This window comes from Phyllostomus discolor, chromosome 8, assembly GCF_004126475.2.
Source record: "Phyllostomus discolor isolate MPI-MPIP mPhyDis1 chromosome 8, mPhyDis1.pri.v3, whole genome shotgun sequence".
NCBI classification, from domain to species: domain Eukaryota; kingdom Metazoa; phylum Chordata; class Mammalia; order Chiroptera; family Phyllostomidae; genus Phyllostomus; species Phyllostomus discolor.
In genome coordinates this window covers 41,043,397-41,063,787 of record NC_040910.2, presented here as the reverse complement: position 1 = coordinate 41,063,787, position 20,391 = coordinate 41,043,397, and the positions used below count along the sequence as shown (strand labels likewise).

Here is a 20,391-nt window from a genome sequence, read left to right as displayed (position 1 = left end):
CATCCACTTTCTTGTCTGCATTTTTTTTCTTTTTTCTTTTTTTTTAGATTTTATTTATTTACCTTTAGAGAGAAGGGAAGGGAAGGAGAGAAACATCAGTGTGCAAGAGATGCATTGATTGATTGCTTCTCATATACCCGCTATGGGGACCTGGCCTGCAACCTAGGCATATGCCCTGCCTGGGAATTGAACTGGCAACCTTTCAGTTCACAGGCTGGCACTCAGTCCACTGAGCCACACCAACCAGGGATCTTGTCTGCATTCTTATATCCTATGACAGTAAGGCTGGCCTTTAGGAAGCTCTGCAGCTGACATGCAGTGTGACACCAGACAGGCTTCTGTTCTCTAAGCCTCAGTTTCCCCATGTGCAAAATTAAGGGTGTTTCCATTGAATCTTTCAAAAGAAAACAATTTCTATTTATTGAGCAAGCACTAAATACCCTGGCTCTGGCTAAGCCCTTTAATGTATCATCTCATTCATTTACTTTAGGCCAGACTGAGTTCTGGACCTGGAATACAGAAGTAAAACAAAGAGGCAAAAATTTCTGTTCTCATTGATCCTACATTCCAGTGGGGAGAAAAGAACAATAAGTGGCATAAATGGATGAACACGTAGCAGTGCAGAAAACAAGGGTACTATGGAGGAAAATGGTGAGAAGAGGGATGAGAAATACCGCAGGGTAGACGTCACATGTTAGATAGGGTGGTCAGAAAAGACCTTAAGGAGGTGACATTTGAATATAGATTTAAAGATGGTGAGGGAGGGAGCCATGGGGTTGTCTAGGGAAACAGCATCCCCAGCAGAAGAAACAGCCAGTGCAAGGTCCTGGGGCAGAACTTTGCCTGGCATGCTGGAGAACAGGGAGGCTGGAGCAGAGTGAGAGAGGGGGAGAGAGGGAAGGGAGGTGGGCAGGTCATGCAGGGCCTTGTGGGCTCTGGGGAGGACTTGGGCTTTTACCCCAAGGGAAGTGGGAGCCATGGAGGGCTGTGGGCAGAGTGGGGACAGAACCTGACTTGGGTGGTCACTGGTGCCCTCTGGTCACTGGTGCAGGAAGAACAGACTGTGGGGGCAAGTCTAGGAAGGGGACTGGGGGAGGGGTGACTATGGTGGAGGTTACTGCACTGGCCCAGGTGAGCAGTGATGGGGCTGGACCAGGGCAGTAGCCCCGAACATGGTGAGAAGCAGCCAGATTCTAGATATATTTTGAAGGTTCAAGCCCACAGGATTTGATGATAGTGTGAGCATGAAAAGGAGGAATCGGTGACATCAAATTTTTGACCCAAAGTACTTGGAGGATGGAGGTGCCCTCAGTGAAGACTCTTGTTGGATCCTGTTGACAACACTGTCTGGTGGAGTTTATCGTGACTTCCGATTTCCCGGTGGGGAACTGAAGCTCGGAGGAGTAAGGCAGGCACTCCAAAGTCGCATAGCAAGGAGTGTGTGAGATGAGATCATGCCCAGACCTCTCTGACTTCAAGCCTATTCCTGCCTTCTTTGGGGACAAACTGTGTCTCCCCCCATCCAAGCTCCAGCGCTGTCCCATTCTCTCTCACTTTCATCTCCTGTTGCCATGACAATGAAACACAGTACATCAGCTTCCTATGGCTGCTATTGAAACAAATGACCCCAAACTTGGTGGCTTAAAAAAACACAAATGTATTATTCTGGAGGGCAGAAGCCCAATATGGACCTCTGTGGGCTAAAACCAAGCAGTCGGCAGGGCTGGCTCCTTCTGGACGCTCCAGGGGAGAATCTGCTTCCTGACATTTTCCAGCTTCCAGAGGTCGCCTGCATTTCATGGCTGGTGGCTCCCTCCTCCATCCTCAAAGCCAGCAATGGCCTGGAAATTTTTCTCACATCCTATTACTTGAATACCAACCTGGCTCCCTCTTCCCTGTTTAAGAAAATGAGATTATTTTGGACCCTTTGGTTAATCCAGAATAATCTGTCTATCTCCCCATTAGCTTATTAGTAACCTAAGTTCCATCTGCACATGCTATCCCCTCTTTCTCATGCAACATAACACCTTCACAGGTTTGGAGAGATTAGAACGTGAACCTTTTTGCGGGGAGCCCCTCACTCTGCCTACCATACCCAGTTAGATCACAAAGGCCTCTGTGACCTCATTATCCCCTGGGGCCCAAATTCACAAGGCACCCCTCCCATGTGGTTGCTGGCAGGCAAACCTCTTGTCAGGCTCTTGAATCTCAATGACTCTCTAGCTGCCATGGGAGCCAAACCTGAGGAAGCCCAGAAGCCTTGTTCAAGGGGCCAGACCGTGTTTAAGAGGGTCAGGGCCTTATTCACAAAACCTTCGCCCCCTCCCCCACCCCCACCCCCACCCCCACCCCCGCCCCCACCCACCTGCTGGAACCCAGGCTGTACACACGTGTATGGATATGTGTTTGGGCATGTGGGCAAAAACATCCTGGAGCATCTCCCATCACAGCAGGTGAGTTTGGTGACTACAGGTCACACACTATCTCTAGCCAGAACTTCAGGGGCAGAAAGCCATACTGCCCACCCCTTCTGCATGGTCCACTTCCCTCCAAGCAGACCTAGAATTCATCTTGAAGCAGTGAGGACCAGGGTGGGCCTTTCACCAGGAGTGGGTTCTGGAGATGTGTGTGGGGAGGCAGTTCCAGCCTGGCCGAGCATGGGCAGGAGGTTGGTCTGCCCTGCAGGTGCTTGACACGGGAGAGCAGCTGATGGTCCCCGTGGATGTCCTGGAAGTGGATAACGAGGGAGCCTTGTGGAAGTTTCTGCTCTCAGGAGCCATAGCTGGAGCAGTGTCTCGCACTGGCACGGCCCCTCTGGACCGTGCCAAGGTGTACATGCAGGTTCGTGCAGGTGGGGGCCACTGCACTGACGCCATCAGGGTGGGGATGGGCAGAGTGGAGAGGATGGAGTTCAGGATGTGGGTTGGGGGTGCGACGGAAAGCAGGCAGGAAGGTGGGGTTGGGACATGGGCTGGAGTTAGAAGGCTGAATGGAGGTGGAGTGGGGGTTGAATTGGGGGTGACAATGGAGGTGATGTGGATGGGGCATGGAGTTCAATCAGGGAAGGAGTTCCGAGAATGGTGCCAGGGACAGGATTGGGGTGGGGATCAGGGAATGGGGGGTGGGGGTCTTTGGATGGCTTTCAAGACAAAGTAGGACTGAAAAGTAGAGGCATATGGATGAGATGGTGGCTTGATGTTGGGTTTGGGTCTGCATGGGGTTAGAGAATTCTAAGACTAGCCAGGGAAAGAGTTGGAGAAGGAATTGGGATGAAAGGGGCCGTGTGGCTGGGGACAAGAAGGGCTTGAGTTCCAAGATGGGATGGGAATAAAGATAGGGTGGAGGACTTCTTACAGGGCCAGGGGCCTGCCTACCCCCAGGTCTACTCCTCCAAGACAAACTTCATGAATCTTCTGGGGGGGCTACGGAGCATGGTCCAAGAGGGAGGCTTCCGTTCCCTGTGGCGGGGTAATGGCATCAACATACTCAAGATCGCCCCTGAGTACGCCATCAAGTTCTCCGTCTTTGAACAGGTGGGGGTGGTCTGCTTTCCCCAGTCCCACCCTCAAGTCCTCACCTCTCCTACACCCCACTCCCAAAGCTTACAGCATTATCCAAGACACATAACATTCACCCTCCAAGTCCCAGAGCTCTCCCTCTGAATGGGTTTCAGGCAGGAAATGATCACTTATTCCCTCTTGCTGCTCTCTCCTGTCCTAGTGTAAGAATTACTTCTGTGGAGTGCATGGGTCCCCACCCTTTCAGGAACGTCTCCTTGCTGGATCCCTGGCTGTGGCCACCTCCCAGACACTCATCAACCCCATGGAGGTAAGAGAATACCTGCCCCACAGAAGAGGAAACAAGATGACAAGGAGTTGCCAACTGCTACTGCTTCCTCCTCCACCTTCCCCCTCCTCTTTCCATTCTTCTCCTTCATGTATGGTATGTATCAGACTTTTATTCCAGATGGCTGCCTGGTTGCCCCAACACTATTCAATGAATGGGTCCCGTCTTTCTTCTCCAGTGATCAGAAATGCCACCTTTGTAATTTACAGAATTTCTATATATATTTGAGTTTATTTCTGACTTTTAACCTCTGGTTGCTCTGCTGTCTGGTTCATGCACTGCTACCTTTTAATGTTTTTAGTGAATAGACTTTATTTGGCAGAACAGTTTTAGGTTGGCAGAAAATTTGAGCAGAAAGTACAGGGAGTTCTCGTATACCTCTCCCCACATATACAAAGTTTCCACTATTATTCACATCTTACATTTGGGCGACATTTGTTACAATCTATGAGCCTGTATGGATTTGCTGTTTTTAACTAAAATCCATAGTTGACATTAGGGTTCACTCTTTGTGTTGTACATTCTGTGGGTTTCGACCAATGACAAATGTATGATGTGTGTGCCCACCATTACAGCATCATACAGAATAGACCCACTGCCCTAAAAAGCTCCTTTACCTATTCATCCTGCCTCCTTCCCCCGAATCCCAGGCAAGCACTGATTAGTGTCTACATCGTTCTGCCTTGAGGCTTGGTGTTATTATTCTCCATCCTTCTCTCCTTTATCTCCAAACATCATCTACTGGTGTTTGTTTTTAACTGGTGTTCAATTTGTAAACAAGTTAGAAATTGCTGCCATTTTTATGTTGAATCTACATATCCAGGAATATGTTCATTTGTTCAAGTCTCTTTTATGTTCTTTAATGGTCCTTTAGAAGTTTTCTTTGTATAATTCTTGTTCTCATCTGTTTAAGTTTCTTCCAAAGTGTATTTGTTTTCATTGGCTGCATAACAAATTACCACAGACTCAATTAGCTTAAAACGACAGATTTTTATCTCATTGTTTCTGTGGGTCACGTCTGAGCACTGACTAGTCAAGTCATCTGCACAGGGTTTCATCAGGTGGAAGTCAAGGTGTCAGCTGGGCCACCAACAAACCCATCTGAGGCTCTCTCCAAGCCTCCTGGTTATTCACAGGGTCAGCTGCTTCTGGGCATAGCACTGACATCCTCAGTTCCCAGAGGCCAACCACTGTTTCTGCCATGTGGTCCTTTCTACAACAGTTTGCTTGTTTAAGACCAACTGGAGGGTGTCTCTGATGCTTCCAGTCTTTCTACTTCTGTCTCTGGCAACGGACCTCTTTTAAAGGGCTTGCCTGGTTAGGTCAGGCCCACCCAGGACAATTTCTCCTGATTCTTAAAGTCAGCTGTTTAGGGATCTTTATTACATCCATTACAAAATCCCATCAACTTTGTCATTATCATGTAGCCTTATCACGGGAGTGACATTCCATTACATTCCCAGGTCTAGCTCACATTCAAGGTGGGGGGGGGCATTATAACAGAGCATGCGTATCAGAGGGCAGGAGTCTTGAGAACCACCTTACAGTTTTGCCTGCCACACTTGGTGCTCTGCCTTTTGCACAATTATAGAATTGCCAATATTTTGGAATTGGGGTACTTCATTAAAATTCCCATCTCTCTTTTAGAAAATTAGCAGATCTGGCCACCTAGAGCCTGCACTCTCATGGCAGTATGTTTAGTTGGTGCTAAGTGAAAGGTGCCACAGACCTCACTTGGCTCAAGTCACTTCCCTTCTCTTCTTGGCCTCTGTCAGCACTTGAACTTCTGAACCCTGTGTTGAGAGCACACACAGGCCAAGGGATGGGACAGGGAGCTCTGGGTTTGACACCCAGCTTTGCATATTCCTGATAAGTTTCATTTGTAGATGGGGACAATGACCCCATCTACAATGACCACTGCTGAGGGTCTTTGAGAAGATTAAATCAAATAAGCTGCCTCACTCCTCAACCTCCGTAGGTGCTAAAGACACGGCTAACCCTGCGCCGGACGGGTCAATACAAGGGGCTGCTGGACTGTGCCAGACAGATTCTAGAGCAGGAGGGCACCCGAGCCCTTTATCGTGGTTACCTGCCCAACATGCTTGGCATCATCCCTTATGCCTGTACCGACCTGGCCGTCTATGAGGTGTGACTCCCTCAGAGGGGGTGGCAGGGATGAACCCAGCCCCTAGCAAGCTTTCTCCTGTCCCCCTTTTTCTTGCAGATACTCAGGTGCTTCTGGCTGAAGTCAGGCAGAGACATGGCAGACCCTAGTGGCCTGGTCAGTCTGTCTTCAGTGACACTGTCCACGACCTGTGGTCAGATGGCCAGTTATCCACTAACTTTGGTGCGCACCAGGATGCAGGCTCAAGGTCAGCCTGGCCCTGGTGGTCACTGTGTATGCTCCCCCAACCCCTCTACCAACCCTCTGAATTTCCTCATATTCCCAAACTCTCCACAACTGATCCTGGCCACCCTCACTGACCCCCAAACCCACGAAGACATATGCTTACCCCCAAATCTGATACCAGCCCTCAAATTAATACTACAAATTACTAAAATGAACAGCCATCTTACAAATGATTCCCACAAACTCCCCCCAAATGTGACCCAGTCCCCCATACTGACCTCAAGAAATACAACCCCAAAATTACCTCCAAACTTCTCCAAATGAGACCCAGCCCTCAACTGGCTACAAAAGTCAAAATGGTTCCTAAATTCACCAAATCTAACCTCTTAGATGTCCCAAAATTCATAACCACTTCCTCCACTACCCAGAAAACTCCCCAAATGTGACTCTCTCAAATGAACTCTCAGCATCTAAACCAATTCTCAAACATCCAAACTATTAGGTGGTCCTAAGGAAGGTGGTTCTTACCCAACCACCTTCACCTTGAAAATGTCCCCAAACTATTCCTTAGCCCACTTCCCAAAAATATCTAGCAGATCTTAGAAATTCGATTCCAAATAAGCTTGAATGTTTTCTAAGATGTTCCCAAAAAGGACACCTGAAAAGTCCTGCCCAAATTGATCCCTTTATTCTCCCCAAACTGACCAATTTCCTCTAAAAGTTTTCCAAACTCCTTGCCAACTGATCCCCCAGGCTCCTTTCCCCAGCTTCACTTCCCCAACATTCCAGCCCCCTGCCCCCAGCTCATCTCAGAGGCACTGAGCTTGTTCTTATCCCTGCAGACACTGTGGAGGGTTCAAACCCCACCATGTGCGGAGTCTTCCAGCGGATCCTGGCCCAGCAGGGCTGGCCAGGGCTATACCGAGGTATGACCCCCACCTTACTGAAGGTGTTGCCGGCAGGTGGCATCAGCTACGTGGTGTATGAAGCCATGAAGAAGACTCTGGGTGTATAGTCAGTGAACTAAGCAGCACACCCTGGGCAGAAATGGACAGGAGGATCTAGTGTCCCCTGGCCCTAAAGAGCCCTCCTGGCTTAGGCCCCAGGGAAGTTTTTTCGTTTGTTGTTTTGTTTGTTTGTTTGGGGTTTTTTTTCCACGAAGAAAAGCAGGTCGGGTGGTGGTTGGTGTGTCTGGGTCAGAAGATGCTCTCCAGGGTACTGCCTGAAATTACTATGAACTCCATTTTGGCTCATAGTAGTTTGTCCTGGCTCCAGGGACAAATGGTGAACATGAAGTCAAACCAGGAATAAAGTGATAGTTTCTGCTATACATGTGTGGGATACTGGGGTTCAGAAGGGAAGCTGTGGACCTGGATACTTGGGTTGAAGAGAGAAGCTAAATATCTATGCTCCCTAGGTCCCCGAGGGGGACTGGGTACCTTGGGCCCCTTGGTCCTGAATGGAAAGCCTGGATGATGCCTGGGTCCAGGTAATGACTTGAGGACCTAGGACTGGAGCTTGAAGCTTGGATCCTGGGACCTTATGGGAAGCAGGTGTGGGGTGTGTGAATAGGGGAGGGGATCCCTCAGAAACCAATAGCCCAAGACCCTTTGGTTCACGAGGGGAGCTGGTTCCATGTGTCCTGGAAGAGAAAAAGGGGTTCTAGACCCCTGGGTGGAGAAAGGAGAGGGGTGTACCCGGGGATCCCTAGGTTTTCTCCGGTTCTCAGGCCACCTGAACTCCAAAAGTCTCCAAGGCCTCAAGCAGACCACGTGCCTGGCCTACACAGTCAGGCCCGAATTCCGGGAGCGGTCGCCTCTTCCTACGTAACCTGCCATTCACTTTCCCTCCCGCTAATCCCCACTCGCCGTCTGATGGCCGGCTCCGCCCCAATGCAGCTGCGCTTCCACAGGCTTCTACCAAAACTGGGCACCTTTACTTCATTGCCATTTGTCGGGAGTGGTGTCAGTCACCTAACAACGACCCCCGTCGCTCAGTTATTGGCTTAGTAGTCAAGGCTAGAAAAGGATTCCGGTTAACATGAAAAGCCAGTCCAAACCCAAGTGCATCACCCACAACTCGTCAGGAATTGGATTAAACTGACTGCCAATCTTTACAAGAACCGCCTTCCACATGTAGTCATTGGCTTGCATTCCAAGAGCCATTTGCTAGGCTCCTCCTTCCTATCTGCTTGACTCTTCAGAGCGGTCAATCGGTTCTGAAGCCGCCCCGCAACTCTGGAACTCCCGCTTCATTGGGCCTCCCGCCTTCTCGGATCGCCTCGATTTGCCAACCTAGCGCGGGTAGCCCACAATTCATTGCCTCCGAAAGCTGTCGGTCACATGGTGTCTCCCGCCCATTGCCTCTCACGGCACTCCGATTGGTCGGTCTTCTGCAAAGCCTGCGATTGGTGGCCCAGGAGCGGCGGCCGCTTTCCACTGGCCCAGCTGTGCTGTCCGTCACAGCGGCGGGGAGGGGGCGTCCCTCTTTCCCCTCGTCGTCTTCCCTGCCGCTGGGTTCCCAGAGTGCTCCGCGGCAGTGTGGAGCGAGGCCTTGTTCCCGCGTTGAGCCGCCGCCGCTGCTGCCGCCGCCTCCTCCTTCTCAGCTTTAGCCTCCGCGCCAGGTCGGGCCCCGCCGCGCCATGTCGGACTACAGCACGGGAGGACCCCCGCCCGGGCCGCCGCCGACCGCCGGCGGGGGCGGGGGTTCTGGGGGCGCCGGGGGAGGCCCTCCACCGGGCCCGCCAGGCGCGGGGGACCGGGGCGGCGGAGGCCCGGGCGGGGGGTCTGCTGGGGCCTCTTCGCAGCCCCCCGGCGGGGGTGGCCCAGGAATTCGCAAGGACGCCTTCGCCGACGCTGTGCAGCGGGCCCGCCAGGTGAGGAGGCCGCGGGCCTGAGGGGCGGGCGGGGGAGGGGGCGGGGTCACGTGTGCGCGCGCGCGGGGTCGCGGGTGAGGGGTTGCCGGGGCCGCCGTGGGTTCACGTGGGGCAGTAGACTGGGGCCTGGGCCGCCCCAGGTGCCTCGAATGCGGTTGCCCCACGGGTGACTTCCTGAACGGGGAAGGGGCGTCCGGGGAATTCCCAGGAGCGGTTCCTGGGTGTGCAAGGGTTCCGGAGTGCAACCCCTCACTCTGGGGGACGCCCCGCCTTAACACACGCTCGGGCATGCTCCACTGTCCTGGAAGGAAAAGGTCCACTTTTCCGGGATGTGCCTTACTTTGCTCCCATCTCTCCATCAGGGCACAGAGCTCTGTTTGCCCCCAACCCAGTCCCGTTTCAACCCGCTCCCCAGAAAGAATGGGCTTTGAGGGAAACAAGTCCTTCCTCTTATGGAAAGGGAATCCTTTTGCTGCCAAAGTAGCCAAGCACTTAAACGAAATGGAGAGGGTGGGCGTAGGTGTGGATTCTTTTTGATGTTACTAGCAGCTTGAAAGCGTGGTTTAGATCTTTTTGGGAAAGAGGGGAGAGTCCCATCACAGTTTCTTGAGTCTTGATGACTGCATGGGGGTGTCATATGCTGATGGGACTGACCTCCCCAGATCCTGGAGGGGAGGAGTTCCTTAGAATGGGATGACTTTGGCTCCTTTTCCGGAAGCAGACCCCAGCCTGACTTGGGTAGTTCCAATGCCTCCAGGGCAGGGTGGGAGGTCCCGTTAGGTTGAAAGACCTGCTCCGCCCATTTGTGATCTGTGCTTTCTCACCTTTCTAACCTCCAGTGGAGTAGTGTTTTTCTGTGCACTTCTTCTGCTTGCCCACCAGATTGTCTTGATTGACGAGCAGCTATCATTGGGGGAGTTGGTGCTATCTGTTGGGTGGGATTAGGCCCCATCTGGGTAGACCAAGAGCTTTGGCTCCAAGTGTTAAAATGAGAGAGGTGGAAAGATAGATCCTTAGTTCTTGGGTTTTGTTTCTTTGGAAAATTTGTAATAATTCCACAAACAGACTCTGGTGTTAATAAGTTTGTTGGATGGGGGTTTATTTGAAGTTTCTCTTCGTGTGGCTAAATTGTAACATGTGTTCCAAAAGGCGCTTTTGTTTTTCTTAAATGAAGGTTTCAGATGCCTTGAAGCAAAAACTTTCCTGAATTTGTTTCACAAATGCAAAGATTCTGAGGGTGAGGGAGATAGTACCTCTCAGCATCCCAGAAGAACTAGGCTACAGTCACACTTTCTGGTTCTCTGCAGCCCTCCCTTGTGGAAATGACCTGTGGACCCTCTGTGACACCGAGTTTCTGCTGTTCCTTTTACCCCTAGGACAAGTTAGTGTGTGTTACAGTCTGGCCACAAACAGTTTAAGCCCAAATCCAATCGAGAAAGGGAGTTTTGAAATTCTTGGATAACTCTTGAACTTTAAAGCCTTAGGTGAAAATTCTTTTTAGAATATCTTAACCAACAGCTATTTCCTAAATTGGGGGTGCTGACTCCCAGGCCAAACAGCAAGAGCAGAAAACAGAAGTTTACCTGAGCCCCATGGAAGTTGGGTTTTGGTGCTAATTCTATTCTGTTTACAACTTCATCTCTAGATCGCAGCCAAAATTGGAGGTGACGCTGCTACAACAGTGAATAACAGCACTCCTGATTTTGGGTTTGGGGGCCAAAAGAGGCAGTTGGAAGATGGAGGTAACTACCTGCTGGGAGGAAGGGCCAGGGGTAGACGAGTGAGGTGCCTTTGTTTGAATGTGGTTCAGAGTGGCGGGGGGGGGGGGGGGGCTGCTGCCATTCGGTCTTTTAAAACCTCAGCAATCCCAGCTTTGTTCATTCTTTTTGTTGAGCCACCATCCTGAGGTATCAGGTGGCTGAGAGGAAAGCAGATTGACTGTGGCTAGGTCCAAGTTGTAAGTTCTCAAGATTGTTCCTCCCCTTCTGGTAATCTGGGGAAATGCTGGTACCTTTATTGAGGCCCCTTGAAAGTAAAGTTTGGCTGGCCCTGAGGCATGTGGCAGTACTCACAGTAGCCAAAATGATCAGTTGGGTGGTCCCACACTTTGTGGGGGGCCACCTGATTGATCTTTCAACCAGGACCCTGCTGCCCAAGGCAGGTCCAGTCCTGAGCCAGAAGGATTCAGAAACCACCATCATTGTTCCCCTGTTATAAAGAGCTTTTTCACTCTTCGTGGTGGCAGCAGGATTGATGAAGTCTAGCCTCATTTAGGAGTTGGTCTCTGCTACTTTCCTGTGTTGGCTCTGATGTTGGGGGTAGCAGAGGGGGGAATTATTTGCCAGGGTGTGTGGCACCAGCATCAGATTTGATGCAGCGGTGGGTGGGTGCTGCATCTGACATCCTCTCTCTTTCACAGACCAACCGGAGAGCAAGAAATTGGCCTCTCAAGGAGACTGTAAGTCTATTGGGTGACACAGGCAGAGGGCAGCTTCAGGATCTTAGAAGGTTGTTAGGAGTTGGGAGCTAGGAGCACTGAGCACCTGTCCTTTATGGAGGCTCCAAGTGTTCATGACCTGTGGGCTTCCCATAGCCCCTGGAAATTGAGGTAGAAATACCTGGTGCCTGTGCTATTGTGAGGTGGGCCCACTGTGCACCAGTGCTCAGTAGGGCTTAGACTGCAATGGTGCTAGTTGCCACCATGGAGGCAGGAGCACCTGGGGCCACTGGTGTTCGGAGTTCCAGAGAAGCCAGGCCAATCTTTCCTGTGGATTTTCTCTCTGCAGCCATCAGTTCTCAACTTGGACCTATCCATCCTCCCCCCAGGTAAGTTGTGATTTGGAGACTATGTCACTTTTTTTGTCTGTCATTTCTCTCTGGTGTTTCTTACTGACTTGGGGGAGAAGAGCTCTGTCTGGGGTTCCCACACCATTTAGGGTTCTTCTACCCGAGAGCAAATAGAGAGATAGAGAGCACTGCCTTCGTCTGTGTACTTACCTGTCTCCAAGGCTGGAGGGAGGGTTGTGACACTTTGTTGGTAATGACAAAAGAGTGGTCTCTGCGCCATGGTTCTTCCTTTGTTGATGTGGGGACACTCCAAAAGCACAGGCATCTTTCTTTCTAGAAAAGTCTGGTTTTCTTATCTGTCCTCTGCACGTGTTTGTTCCCTGAGAGCTGGTGGAGCCTGGGGTAGGGAGGTCTTTCCTTTTTGCTGCCCCCATCCCAAACGACTTTAGTGAACCTGACAGAATCCTTTGTGAAGGACCATATTGTTGTGGGGGGGGGGGGGGGGTTATAAAATTTAATAGAAAAGATTTGCTAGGAAAATTAAATGAAAAAGGTAAAAACAATTTTTTAAGTCAACACATGTAAAATATGACTTAATTACATTGCTATAAAAGTGTCTAGTGCTCAGTCTCTCCCTAAGTCAGAAACAGCACTGGCCCAAGGGCCACACTGCCCAGAACAAGCCTTTTGTAGCCCAGGTGGGGAAATGAACCTCCAGAGATGGAGTGACCTGCTGTAGGGCAAGGGAGCCCCAACCTCATGCTGTTAGATTCCGTTTAGGCCAGTGGGGCTTTGATCCCATCATAGGAAGCAGGGTCAGAGGCCAGAAGCATTGGGGCAAGGCTCCTTTTCTCCAGGGAGACCCTCTGCTCCTTTCCTATTTGAGACCTTCATTGTCTCTCTTTGCAGGACTTCAATGACAGAAGAGTACAGGGTTCCAGATGGCATGGTGGGGCTAAGTGAGTGTGGGTCACTGTGGTCTGGGGTGCCCATTATACCCACCCCACCCCAGCCCCTGGGACAGTTGTCCTGGGAGCCCATGGCAGCCCAGAAGCCTTTGGTCTGAAAGGGCCTCCCCTGCTCTGCTCTTACCTGTTCTTTCTGGGCGGAAAGAATGGTGGAGCTCTTGGAATGGCTCCTGTCGTCTTTGAATATTCATATGGCCTGAAACCCCTACCTCTTCATGTACTCATTGCTGGCTCTTCCTTCCATCAACTCTGCTTTTCTTCTTTTCCACCTAGTCATTGGCAGAGGAGGTGAACAGATTAACAAAATCCAACAGGATTCAGGCTGCAAAGTCCAGATCTCTCCAGGTATGAGTGAGCCATATTCAGGCCAGAATGAATGCTGGGCTGGGGCTTGGCTCTCTGCACTTCAGTGGTGATTTCACTTTTAACTTGACGGGTAGACATGGGATATGAAATGGGCTAGTATTTGTTTATTTTATTGCTTGTTTGTTGGGTGCCTTCTGTGTACCAGGCTCAGTGCAGTATCTCCACTAAACAGCACCTTAAGATGTAGCCATGACTCCTTTCATTTTATAGGTGCGGGGAGGGCTGAGAGGGAAGATCTAGAATTAAAAACAACGGCCCTTACTCCAGGTCTGCTTTGAACCATTGTGTTAGGTTGCCACCTGAACTAAATACCTAATAGAAAACGGACAAGAATATGGGAAACAGGAAGGTGCATTAGAAAGAAAAGCTTTGAGGACAGGCCTGGGTTTGAATTGCAATTCTGCCTGCTCCTCTGTAGGAGTCTGCTTTTTGGGAGTTTCTGAGGCCTTGCTGTAGCAGAGCAAGACTGTTAACTAAAGGGTGCACACGTGGTTGTCAGTGGTGGCGAGAATGGCCCAGGGTTTTGACCTTCCATAATCTGTGTCTCCTCCTGCCTCTTATTCTCTGAAAGTTTTCATCTTAGTCTCTAAAAGTTCTGCCTCCCATATTGTACTTTAAGCTTCCTGACCTCAGCCTTGCATAATGCAGCCTCCCAGGTCTTTGGGGAGGTAAATTGATTTCTCAAGCTGCTGAATGGTGGCAGAAGTGTCCATTGGTTGTTCTGGAAGTTTCCTCATCTCCAGTAAAAGCCTTTCCAGGGTCCGCAGGCCTAGAAAGGCACTGACCCTATCTCCTCTTCTCTCCAGACAGTGGTGGCCTCCCCGAGCGCAGTGTGTCCTTGACAGGAGCCCCAGAATCTGTCCAGTAAGTGCTCACTGGGCCTTTCATTGTGGTGGGAGTGGGTAGAAGTCCTCTTGATCCCTTTGAAAGTTGTTGGTGACACACCATGTCCCTGTACCCCAGTCCCAGGGACTGTAATACTCTTTTCCTCATCATTTGTCAGACCCACGTGTTGGAGACATCTTTGCTTTGAGTTGGCAGGGGGGTCTCCAGGCCAGTACTTTTTTAAGTGACAGCACCCCATTCCTTCCCTTCCCAGGAAAGCAAAGATGATGTTGGATGACATCGTCTCTCGTGGTCGTGGGGGCCCCCCAGGGCAGTTCCATGACAATGCCAACGGGGGCCAGAATGGCACAGTGCAGGAGATTATGATCCCTGCAGGGAAGGCTGGCCTGGTCATCGGCAAAGGTGGAGAGACCATTAAGCAGCTACAGGTGAGAGGGTGGAGCAGAGAACAGAAATTTCCTTCCATCCCAAGACAGTGTCCTTTCTGTGTCTGATGTACATATACACGCACACCAGCTGCTTTGCTAGTCTTTTACTCTTCTTGATCATGGACCCTACCCGAAGTGCACTACTTCGCAGAAAGTTCTGCACTGACAGTCAACGTTGGTTTTAAAGGAACGAGCTGGAGTAAAGATGATTTTAATTCAAGATGGTTCCCAGAACACAAATGTGGACAAGCCCCTTCGGATCATTGGGGATCCTTACAAAGTGCAGGTGAGCACACCTTGCAGGTAGTGGTGGTAGTGGTGGTAGTTGTTTCTAGAGACATAAGAGAAAAATCTAGTGGGCTGGCTGGAGATTTGGGTGGAAGTGGAGAGGTTTCCCAGAGCACTGGCTTTGAAGTTAGCCCAGGGTTTGTGTTCTTGTGTTGAACTCTTCCTCCCGGTTGTTTGTATGTGAGCAAGTAGCCTAAGTCTGATCCTTTGTTTTCTTATCTGGAAAATAGGAGTGCTGGCCGTGCCTGCCTCTTAGGTTGGCAGGTAACAGAGCTCAGCACCTGTGTGTCGGTCCTTAGCTTAGGCCTGTGACCCTTTGGTTTATGGGAGGCTGGAGTAGCAGTGGGGCAGCAGAGCTTGCCATGTGCACCATGCTCTGTGTCTTTGCAGCAAGCCTGTGAGATGGTGATGGACATCCTCCGAGAGCGTGACCAGGGTGGCTTTGGGGACCGGAATGAGTATGGATCCCGGATTGGTGGAGGCATTGATGTGAGTGCAGGCCTCCCTGAGAAGATGGAGGGCTGTTGTGTGGGGGGCTCTTCATATAGACAGCAAAAGCTGACTCTTCCTTCCTCCTTTAGGTGCCAGTGCCTAGGCATTCTGTTGGCGTGGTCATTGGTCGGAGTGGAGAGATGATTAAGAAGATCCAGAATGACGCCGGTGTGCGGATCCAGTTTAAACAAGGTCAGGCCTAGTCATGTCCTCCTAAGATCACCCTGAGGGTCTGCTGCAGACAGCTTGGCACCATGGTTAGCATGCTGAGCCTCTTTGTGGTGCCTCGTTACTCCTAGATCTTTTCTCTCTCATTTGTGGGACAGCCCCATGAGACAGTTGGTGACAGGAAGACTTTCCGTGTTTTCCTCTCCTGTTGAATTTACGTTTTCCCTCTTTGCCACCAATGTCCCATCCCAACAGGGCAGCCTAGATAACTTGGGCACCCTGAGCTGCATCAGACCACTACCCCAACTCTGGGCTCCTGCAGAGCTTGTGGGAGTCTCTGAGGGCGGGTCTGTGGGGGAGGGTGGACCTCTTGCTTTTCAGAGATGTGTTGTTTCCAGTTCTATGAATTGCATGCATTAGTTTTAGGGGTTCCAATTGCAGAAGTCTCAGCCACCTCCCTGCCGAGCTGGTTGGTTTCCTTCACTGGGGACGTGGGGCCTGCCCGCCTCATTCTTCACTCCTGAGTATGTGGAGTGTGGCGAGTGGCCCTGAGTCTTTGAGTTATCTCAGGCACCTAGCTTGGCACAGTGCTGTCCTGAGGAGGCAGTGGTTTGGAGTTGTGCTTCTCCTTTAAATCCATGTCTCCACTTTCTGGGTGCTGGCCTCAGATGATGGGACAGGTCCTGAGAAGATAGCTCACATAATGGGGCCCCCAGACCGGTGTGAGCACGCAGCGCGGATTATCAATGACCTCCTTCAGAGCCTTAGGGTAGGTGGCATGGGGTAGGTGAGAAGAGCTGGTGGGGGCAGAGGGGACAGGCCTGGCTTCCTGCATTCATTCTCCATCCTCCTCCCTGTCTTGCAGAGCGGTCCCCCAGGCCCTCCAGGAGGTCCTGGCATGCCCCCAGGAGGCCGTGGCCGAGGAAGGGGCCAAGGCAACTGGGGCCCACCTGGTGGGGAGATGACCTTCTCCATCCCCACTCACAAGTGTGGGCTAGTCATTGGCCGGGGTGAGTAGGCCTCTCCCTACCCTTCATCCCTCACCCACTCTCCTCCCACCCTCCCCTCACTGCCTGTGTCCCCCTCAGGTGGCGAGAATGTGAAAGCCATAAACCAGCAGACAGGCGCCTTTGTAGAGATATCCCGGCAGCTGCCACCAAACGGGGACCCCAACTTCAAACTGTTCATTATCCGCGGCTCACCCCAGCAAATTGACCATGCCAAGCAGCTCATTGAAGAGAAGATTGAGGTGGGCTCACAGAGGGCTCTGGGGCCTGGGCATGGCTCTGGCTTCTGTCTCTCACCCACTAACCACGTCCCATTCTCCTTCCTCCAGGGTCCCCTCTGCCCTGTTGGACCTGGCCCAGGGGGACCAGGCCCTGCCGGCCCCATGGGTCCCTTCAATCCTGGACCCTTCAACCAGGGGCCACCAGGGGCTCCCCCTCAGTGAGTATTTCAGCTGCCTGGGATCTGGGACATTGGGTTCTATACGCTGGCAAGAAGAGTGACAGGCCCTGTTTCCATTTCCATTCACTACCAAGGGGTCCTGCGTCATCTTTCAGAAGCAGTGGTTGTTCGGGACCCAAACATGATCCAGCCCAGCCCTCTGTTTCACAGATACCGTCTTTTACAAGATGCTATAGGTGTTGAATTTGGGGGACTTTGTTTCATGGCCCGGGTCCTATGCATTGTTAGTTTTCTCACACCCTTCCCTGGGTTCCCTTTCTACTAGCCATCTGTATCTCTGCATCGGAGCAGCCTGCACTCATGTGTTCCCCCTCTTTCTCCTGCAGTGCCGGGGGCCCCCCTCCTCACCAGTACCCACCCCAGGGATGGGGCAATACCTACCCCCAGTGGCAACCACCTGCTCCTCATGACCCAAGTAAGTAAGGCTGCCCATTTGATGGGACAGCACAGGGCCTGGGTATGGGACTGGTTTTCCGTGTCAGCTCTCAGCCTGCATTGCTTTCTTCTTGCAGATAAAGCTGCCGCAGCCGCCGCAGACCCCAACGCAGCCTGGGCCGCCTACTACTCACACTACTACCAGCAGCCCCCAGGCCCCGTTCCCGGCCCCGCCCCTGCCCCTGCAGCTCCACCTGCCCAGGGCGAGCCACCTCAGCCCCCGCCTGCTGGCCAGTCAGACTACACAAAGGCCTGGGAAGAGTATTACAAGAAGATCGGTGAGTGAGTGGGCCACTGCATGGGCTCAAGTCAGCCAGTGGGGCAGAGGAGGCCAGCTGTGTCTAACCTTGGTGCCTGCCTTCTGCAGGTCAGCAGCCCCAGCAGCCTGGAGCTCCCCCACAGCAGGACTACACAAAGGCCTGGGAGGAGTACTACAAGAAGCAGGGTGAGTTATACAAAAGAAAAAATAGTAACAGGGATGAAAGTGCAGCATAGGGAATGTAGTCATCATTATGATGACTTTGTATGGTGGCATGGGTCTTAGTATAGTGATTATATTGTAAGGAATTTAAATGGAAAATCACTGTGGCACACCTGAAACTAATACGATATTGTGTGTCAACTACATCGTTTTTTGTTTGTTTGTTTGTTTGTTTGTTTGTTTTAAACCAGCCTGAGCTAGTGGAGCTTGAGGCAAGGCAGGGCTAGGCCCACTCTTGCCAGCGCCACTTACCCTCTCCTCCCAACAGCTCAAGTGGCCACTGGAGGGGGTCCAGGAGCACCCCCAGGCTCCCAGCCAGACTACAGCGCTGCCTGGGCTGAATACTACCGACAGCAAGCCGCTTACTACGGACAGACCCCAGGTCCTGGCGGCCCCCAGCCTCCACCCACACAGCAGGGACAGCAGCAGGCAAGTGGGAATTGCCACCCTCCTCCTCCTCCTTTTTCCTTCCAACCCCCAGCCACCGTTCATCCTGCCTTAGTGGGTAGCGCCGGAAATCCCTTCCCCTGCGGGGTGTGTCCTTGATGCCTGCAGCGGGGGCCGTGTGGCCGGAGGTCTCCGAGAGTCCCCATGAGCCAGGGGAAGTGTGCGCTGGGTCCAGAGGTTAAAGAAGAGGCCTCCCTCCGCCGGCTCGCTTGTTCCTGTGTAATGCTGTCGTGATGCTGGGGGAGAGTGCGAGACAGATAAAAGGTGGAACTGTTGAACTGGTGGGTAGTCCTGGGGGTGGGGGGCAGGCCAGCTACTGAAATGTTGGTCACCAACCTGGCTGCTAACTCAAAATCTGGCCACTTGGGAAGAAAATGGATACTTTTTCCCCCCTCTGCATTACTTTTTTTTGGCTTTTGTTTGTTTTGTTTTTAAACCCACGATCTTCTCCCCGACTGTGTCCAAGTGACTGTGTTTGCAGGCAGCCCCAGTGTGGGGTGGCCCTGGCTCCAGCAGGGACGCGGGGAGCCTGCCAAGGGGACCAGCCCTGGAGCCCCTCTGCTCCACCTGGGTTTGGCCTCTGCTCTCACGCCCGTGTCTGTGTCCCGGTCTTGTCTGTGAAGTGGGCATGATGATCGCTGCCACCTTCCAACCTACCTCACAGGGGTGTTGTGGGGACACCGTGATCTCTGAGATTGTTCATGTTGTGATGCGCCGGGAGCCACCGCTTTCTCCCCTGCAGACCCTCACTTCGCTTCTCTCTCCTGCGGCCCCTGCTTCTCTCCTTCTTGCCTTTGTGTCACTCTTTCTCCTCCTACTCCTCCATCAAGGAGCCAGTCTGACTTCAGCCGAGTCCCTGGAGCACTTCACTAGACAGTTAAGGACATACCTGCTAGCCACCCTTTCGGGAGAGGGGCTTCCTGGCCCCCTCCTTACAGTCCCCCAGTTTCCCACCCCTGCCTCCCCCTCCCCGTAGTGACCAATTCCTATCTCTTCCCTCTCCGCAGGCTCAATGAATCGAATGAATGTGAACTTCTTCATCTGTGAAAATTCTTTTAATATTATTTTTGTTTGGGGGCTTTCTTTTTTTTCCTTGGTTTTGGCTTTTTTTTTTCTTTTCTTTTTCTTTTTCTTTTTCTTTTTTTTTTTTTTTTTTTTCCTGTTCTCCATTTGTTAGGTGAGAGAGCAATGGCTGCCACAGGGTATGGGGGAGCCCTCTCTGAGGGGCTTGGAGGTCAGTGCTGGCTCTCGCTCTCTCGCTTTTTGTGTCTCACATGCTTTTCTCTTTTTTTTTTCTTTCAAATTTGGGGTCCTTCATGTTGAGCCAGCCATAGAAGATAGTGAGAACTAAATCTCTGCCAAAAAAAAAATTTTTTTAAATAAACACGAAGTGAAACAAAACCTATAAGATTATATATATATATATAAATCTCTATACCCACCCTTCCTGAAACTGCTTCTTTCAAGGGAAAGGAATTCATTTTCTCCCTACCACTCTTGGCCCTCTTCATGTTTTTAAAATAAACTTCTAAAAAGGAAAAAAAAAAGTCAATCTTGCTATTTCTTTTTTTTAGTTAGAGTTGGAACATTCCTTGGACCAGGTGTTGATATTGCAGGAAACCACCACCCCACCCCACCCCGCATCAGTTGAGCCCCTCTGCCTCTCTGCTCCTCTTGCTCCTCCCTCTGCCCTAGCTCGGCTTCCCGCGGCCCCTCCTCCCCGCGTCCTCTCTCCCAGGACTGGTCTGTCATGTTTCATCTGTTCAAGAGGACATTGAAACTGCAAACAAATTGAGAACAAAAAAAAATTGTATGGCAGTTTTTACTTTTTATCGCTCGTTTTTAACTTCACAAATAAATGATAACAAAACCTCCCCATGTCTGCTGGGTGCCGTCTCTCTCTCTCTCTGTTCCCCACCTGCCCCTGTAGAGTTTTGAAGCAGATGTATGTTCTTTATAGATGTTGTAAGAGCCTGATAATGGTGATTGGAAATTACAAGCTTTGTGTTGTGTTTTTTCTTTTTTTTTTTTTTAAGAAAACAAAATTATAAGAGAAAATAGTTTTCTGCAGGCACGTTGTACTTTCCTATGACTTTTCTTCCCCTCCCCCCTCCTTTTTTTTTTTTTTTTTTTGGTTAAATAAAGAG

At 51.2% G+C, this 20,391-nt stretch overlaps 2 protein-coding genes across 5 annotated transcripts; both read left to right on the top strand.

Moving 5' to 3' along the window:
• Positions 1-682: 682 nt before the first annotated feature.
• On the top strand, positions 683-7,211 carry SLC25A41 (solute carrier family 25 member 41). The gene is made up of 7 exons (XM_028520757.2): positions 683-2,453; positions 2,686-2,841; positions 3,381-3,533; positions 3,721-3,828; positions 5,825-5,992; positions 6,071-6,218; positions 7,039-7,211. Exons 1-7 carry the CDS (start codon positions 2,166-2,168, stop codon positions 7,209-7,211), a joined length of 1,194 nt encoding a protein of 397 aa, XP_028376558.2. The 5' UTR covers positions 683-2,165.
• A 1,483-nt stretch (positions 7,212-8,694) lies between these two features.
• On the top strand, positions 8,695-20,119 carry LOC114502314 (KH-type splicing regulatory protein). Of its 4 annotated transcripts, none has more exons than XM_036032273.1 (21): positions 8,695-9,071; positions 10,717-10,813; positions 11,491-11,529; positions 11,858-11,897; positions 12,768-12,817; positions 13,100-13,171; positions 13,999-14,056; positions 14,292-14,466; positions 14,654-14,752; positions 15,145-15,243; positions 15,336-15,438; positions 16,083-16,183; positions 16,280-16,424; positions 16,503-16,663; positions 16,751-16,860; positions 16,956-17,057; positions 17,208-17,296; positions 17,394-17,594; positions 17,684-17,761; positions 18,066-18,226; positions 19,252-20,119. In XM_036032273.1, the coding sequence occupies exons 1-21, from the start codon at positions 8,838-8,840 to the stop codon at positions 19,258-19,260; spliced, it is 2,223 nt and encodes a 740-aa protein (XP_035888166.1). In that variant the 5' UTR covers positions 8,695-8,837; the 3' UTR covers positions 19,261-20,119. The 4 variants fall into 4 exon arrangements, with proteins under 4 accessions (XP_035888166.1, XP_035888165.1, XP_035888167.1 ...); XM_036032274.1 differs by having other exon boundaries at positions 8,697-8,850; positions 8,968-9,071; positions 18,066-20,119; XM_036032272.1 differs by having other exon boundaries at positions 8,696-9,071; positions 18,066-20,119.
• The last annotated feature ends 272 nt before the right edge of the window (positions 20,120-20,391 follow it).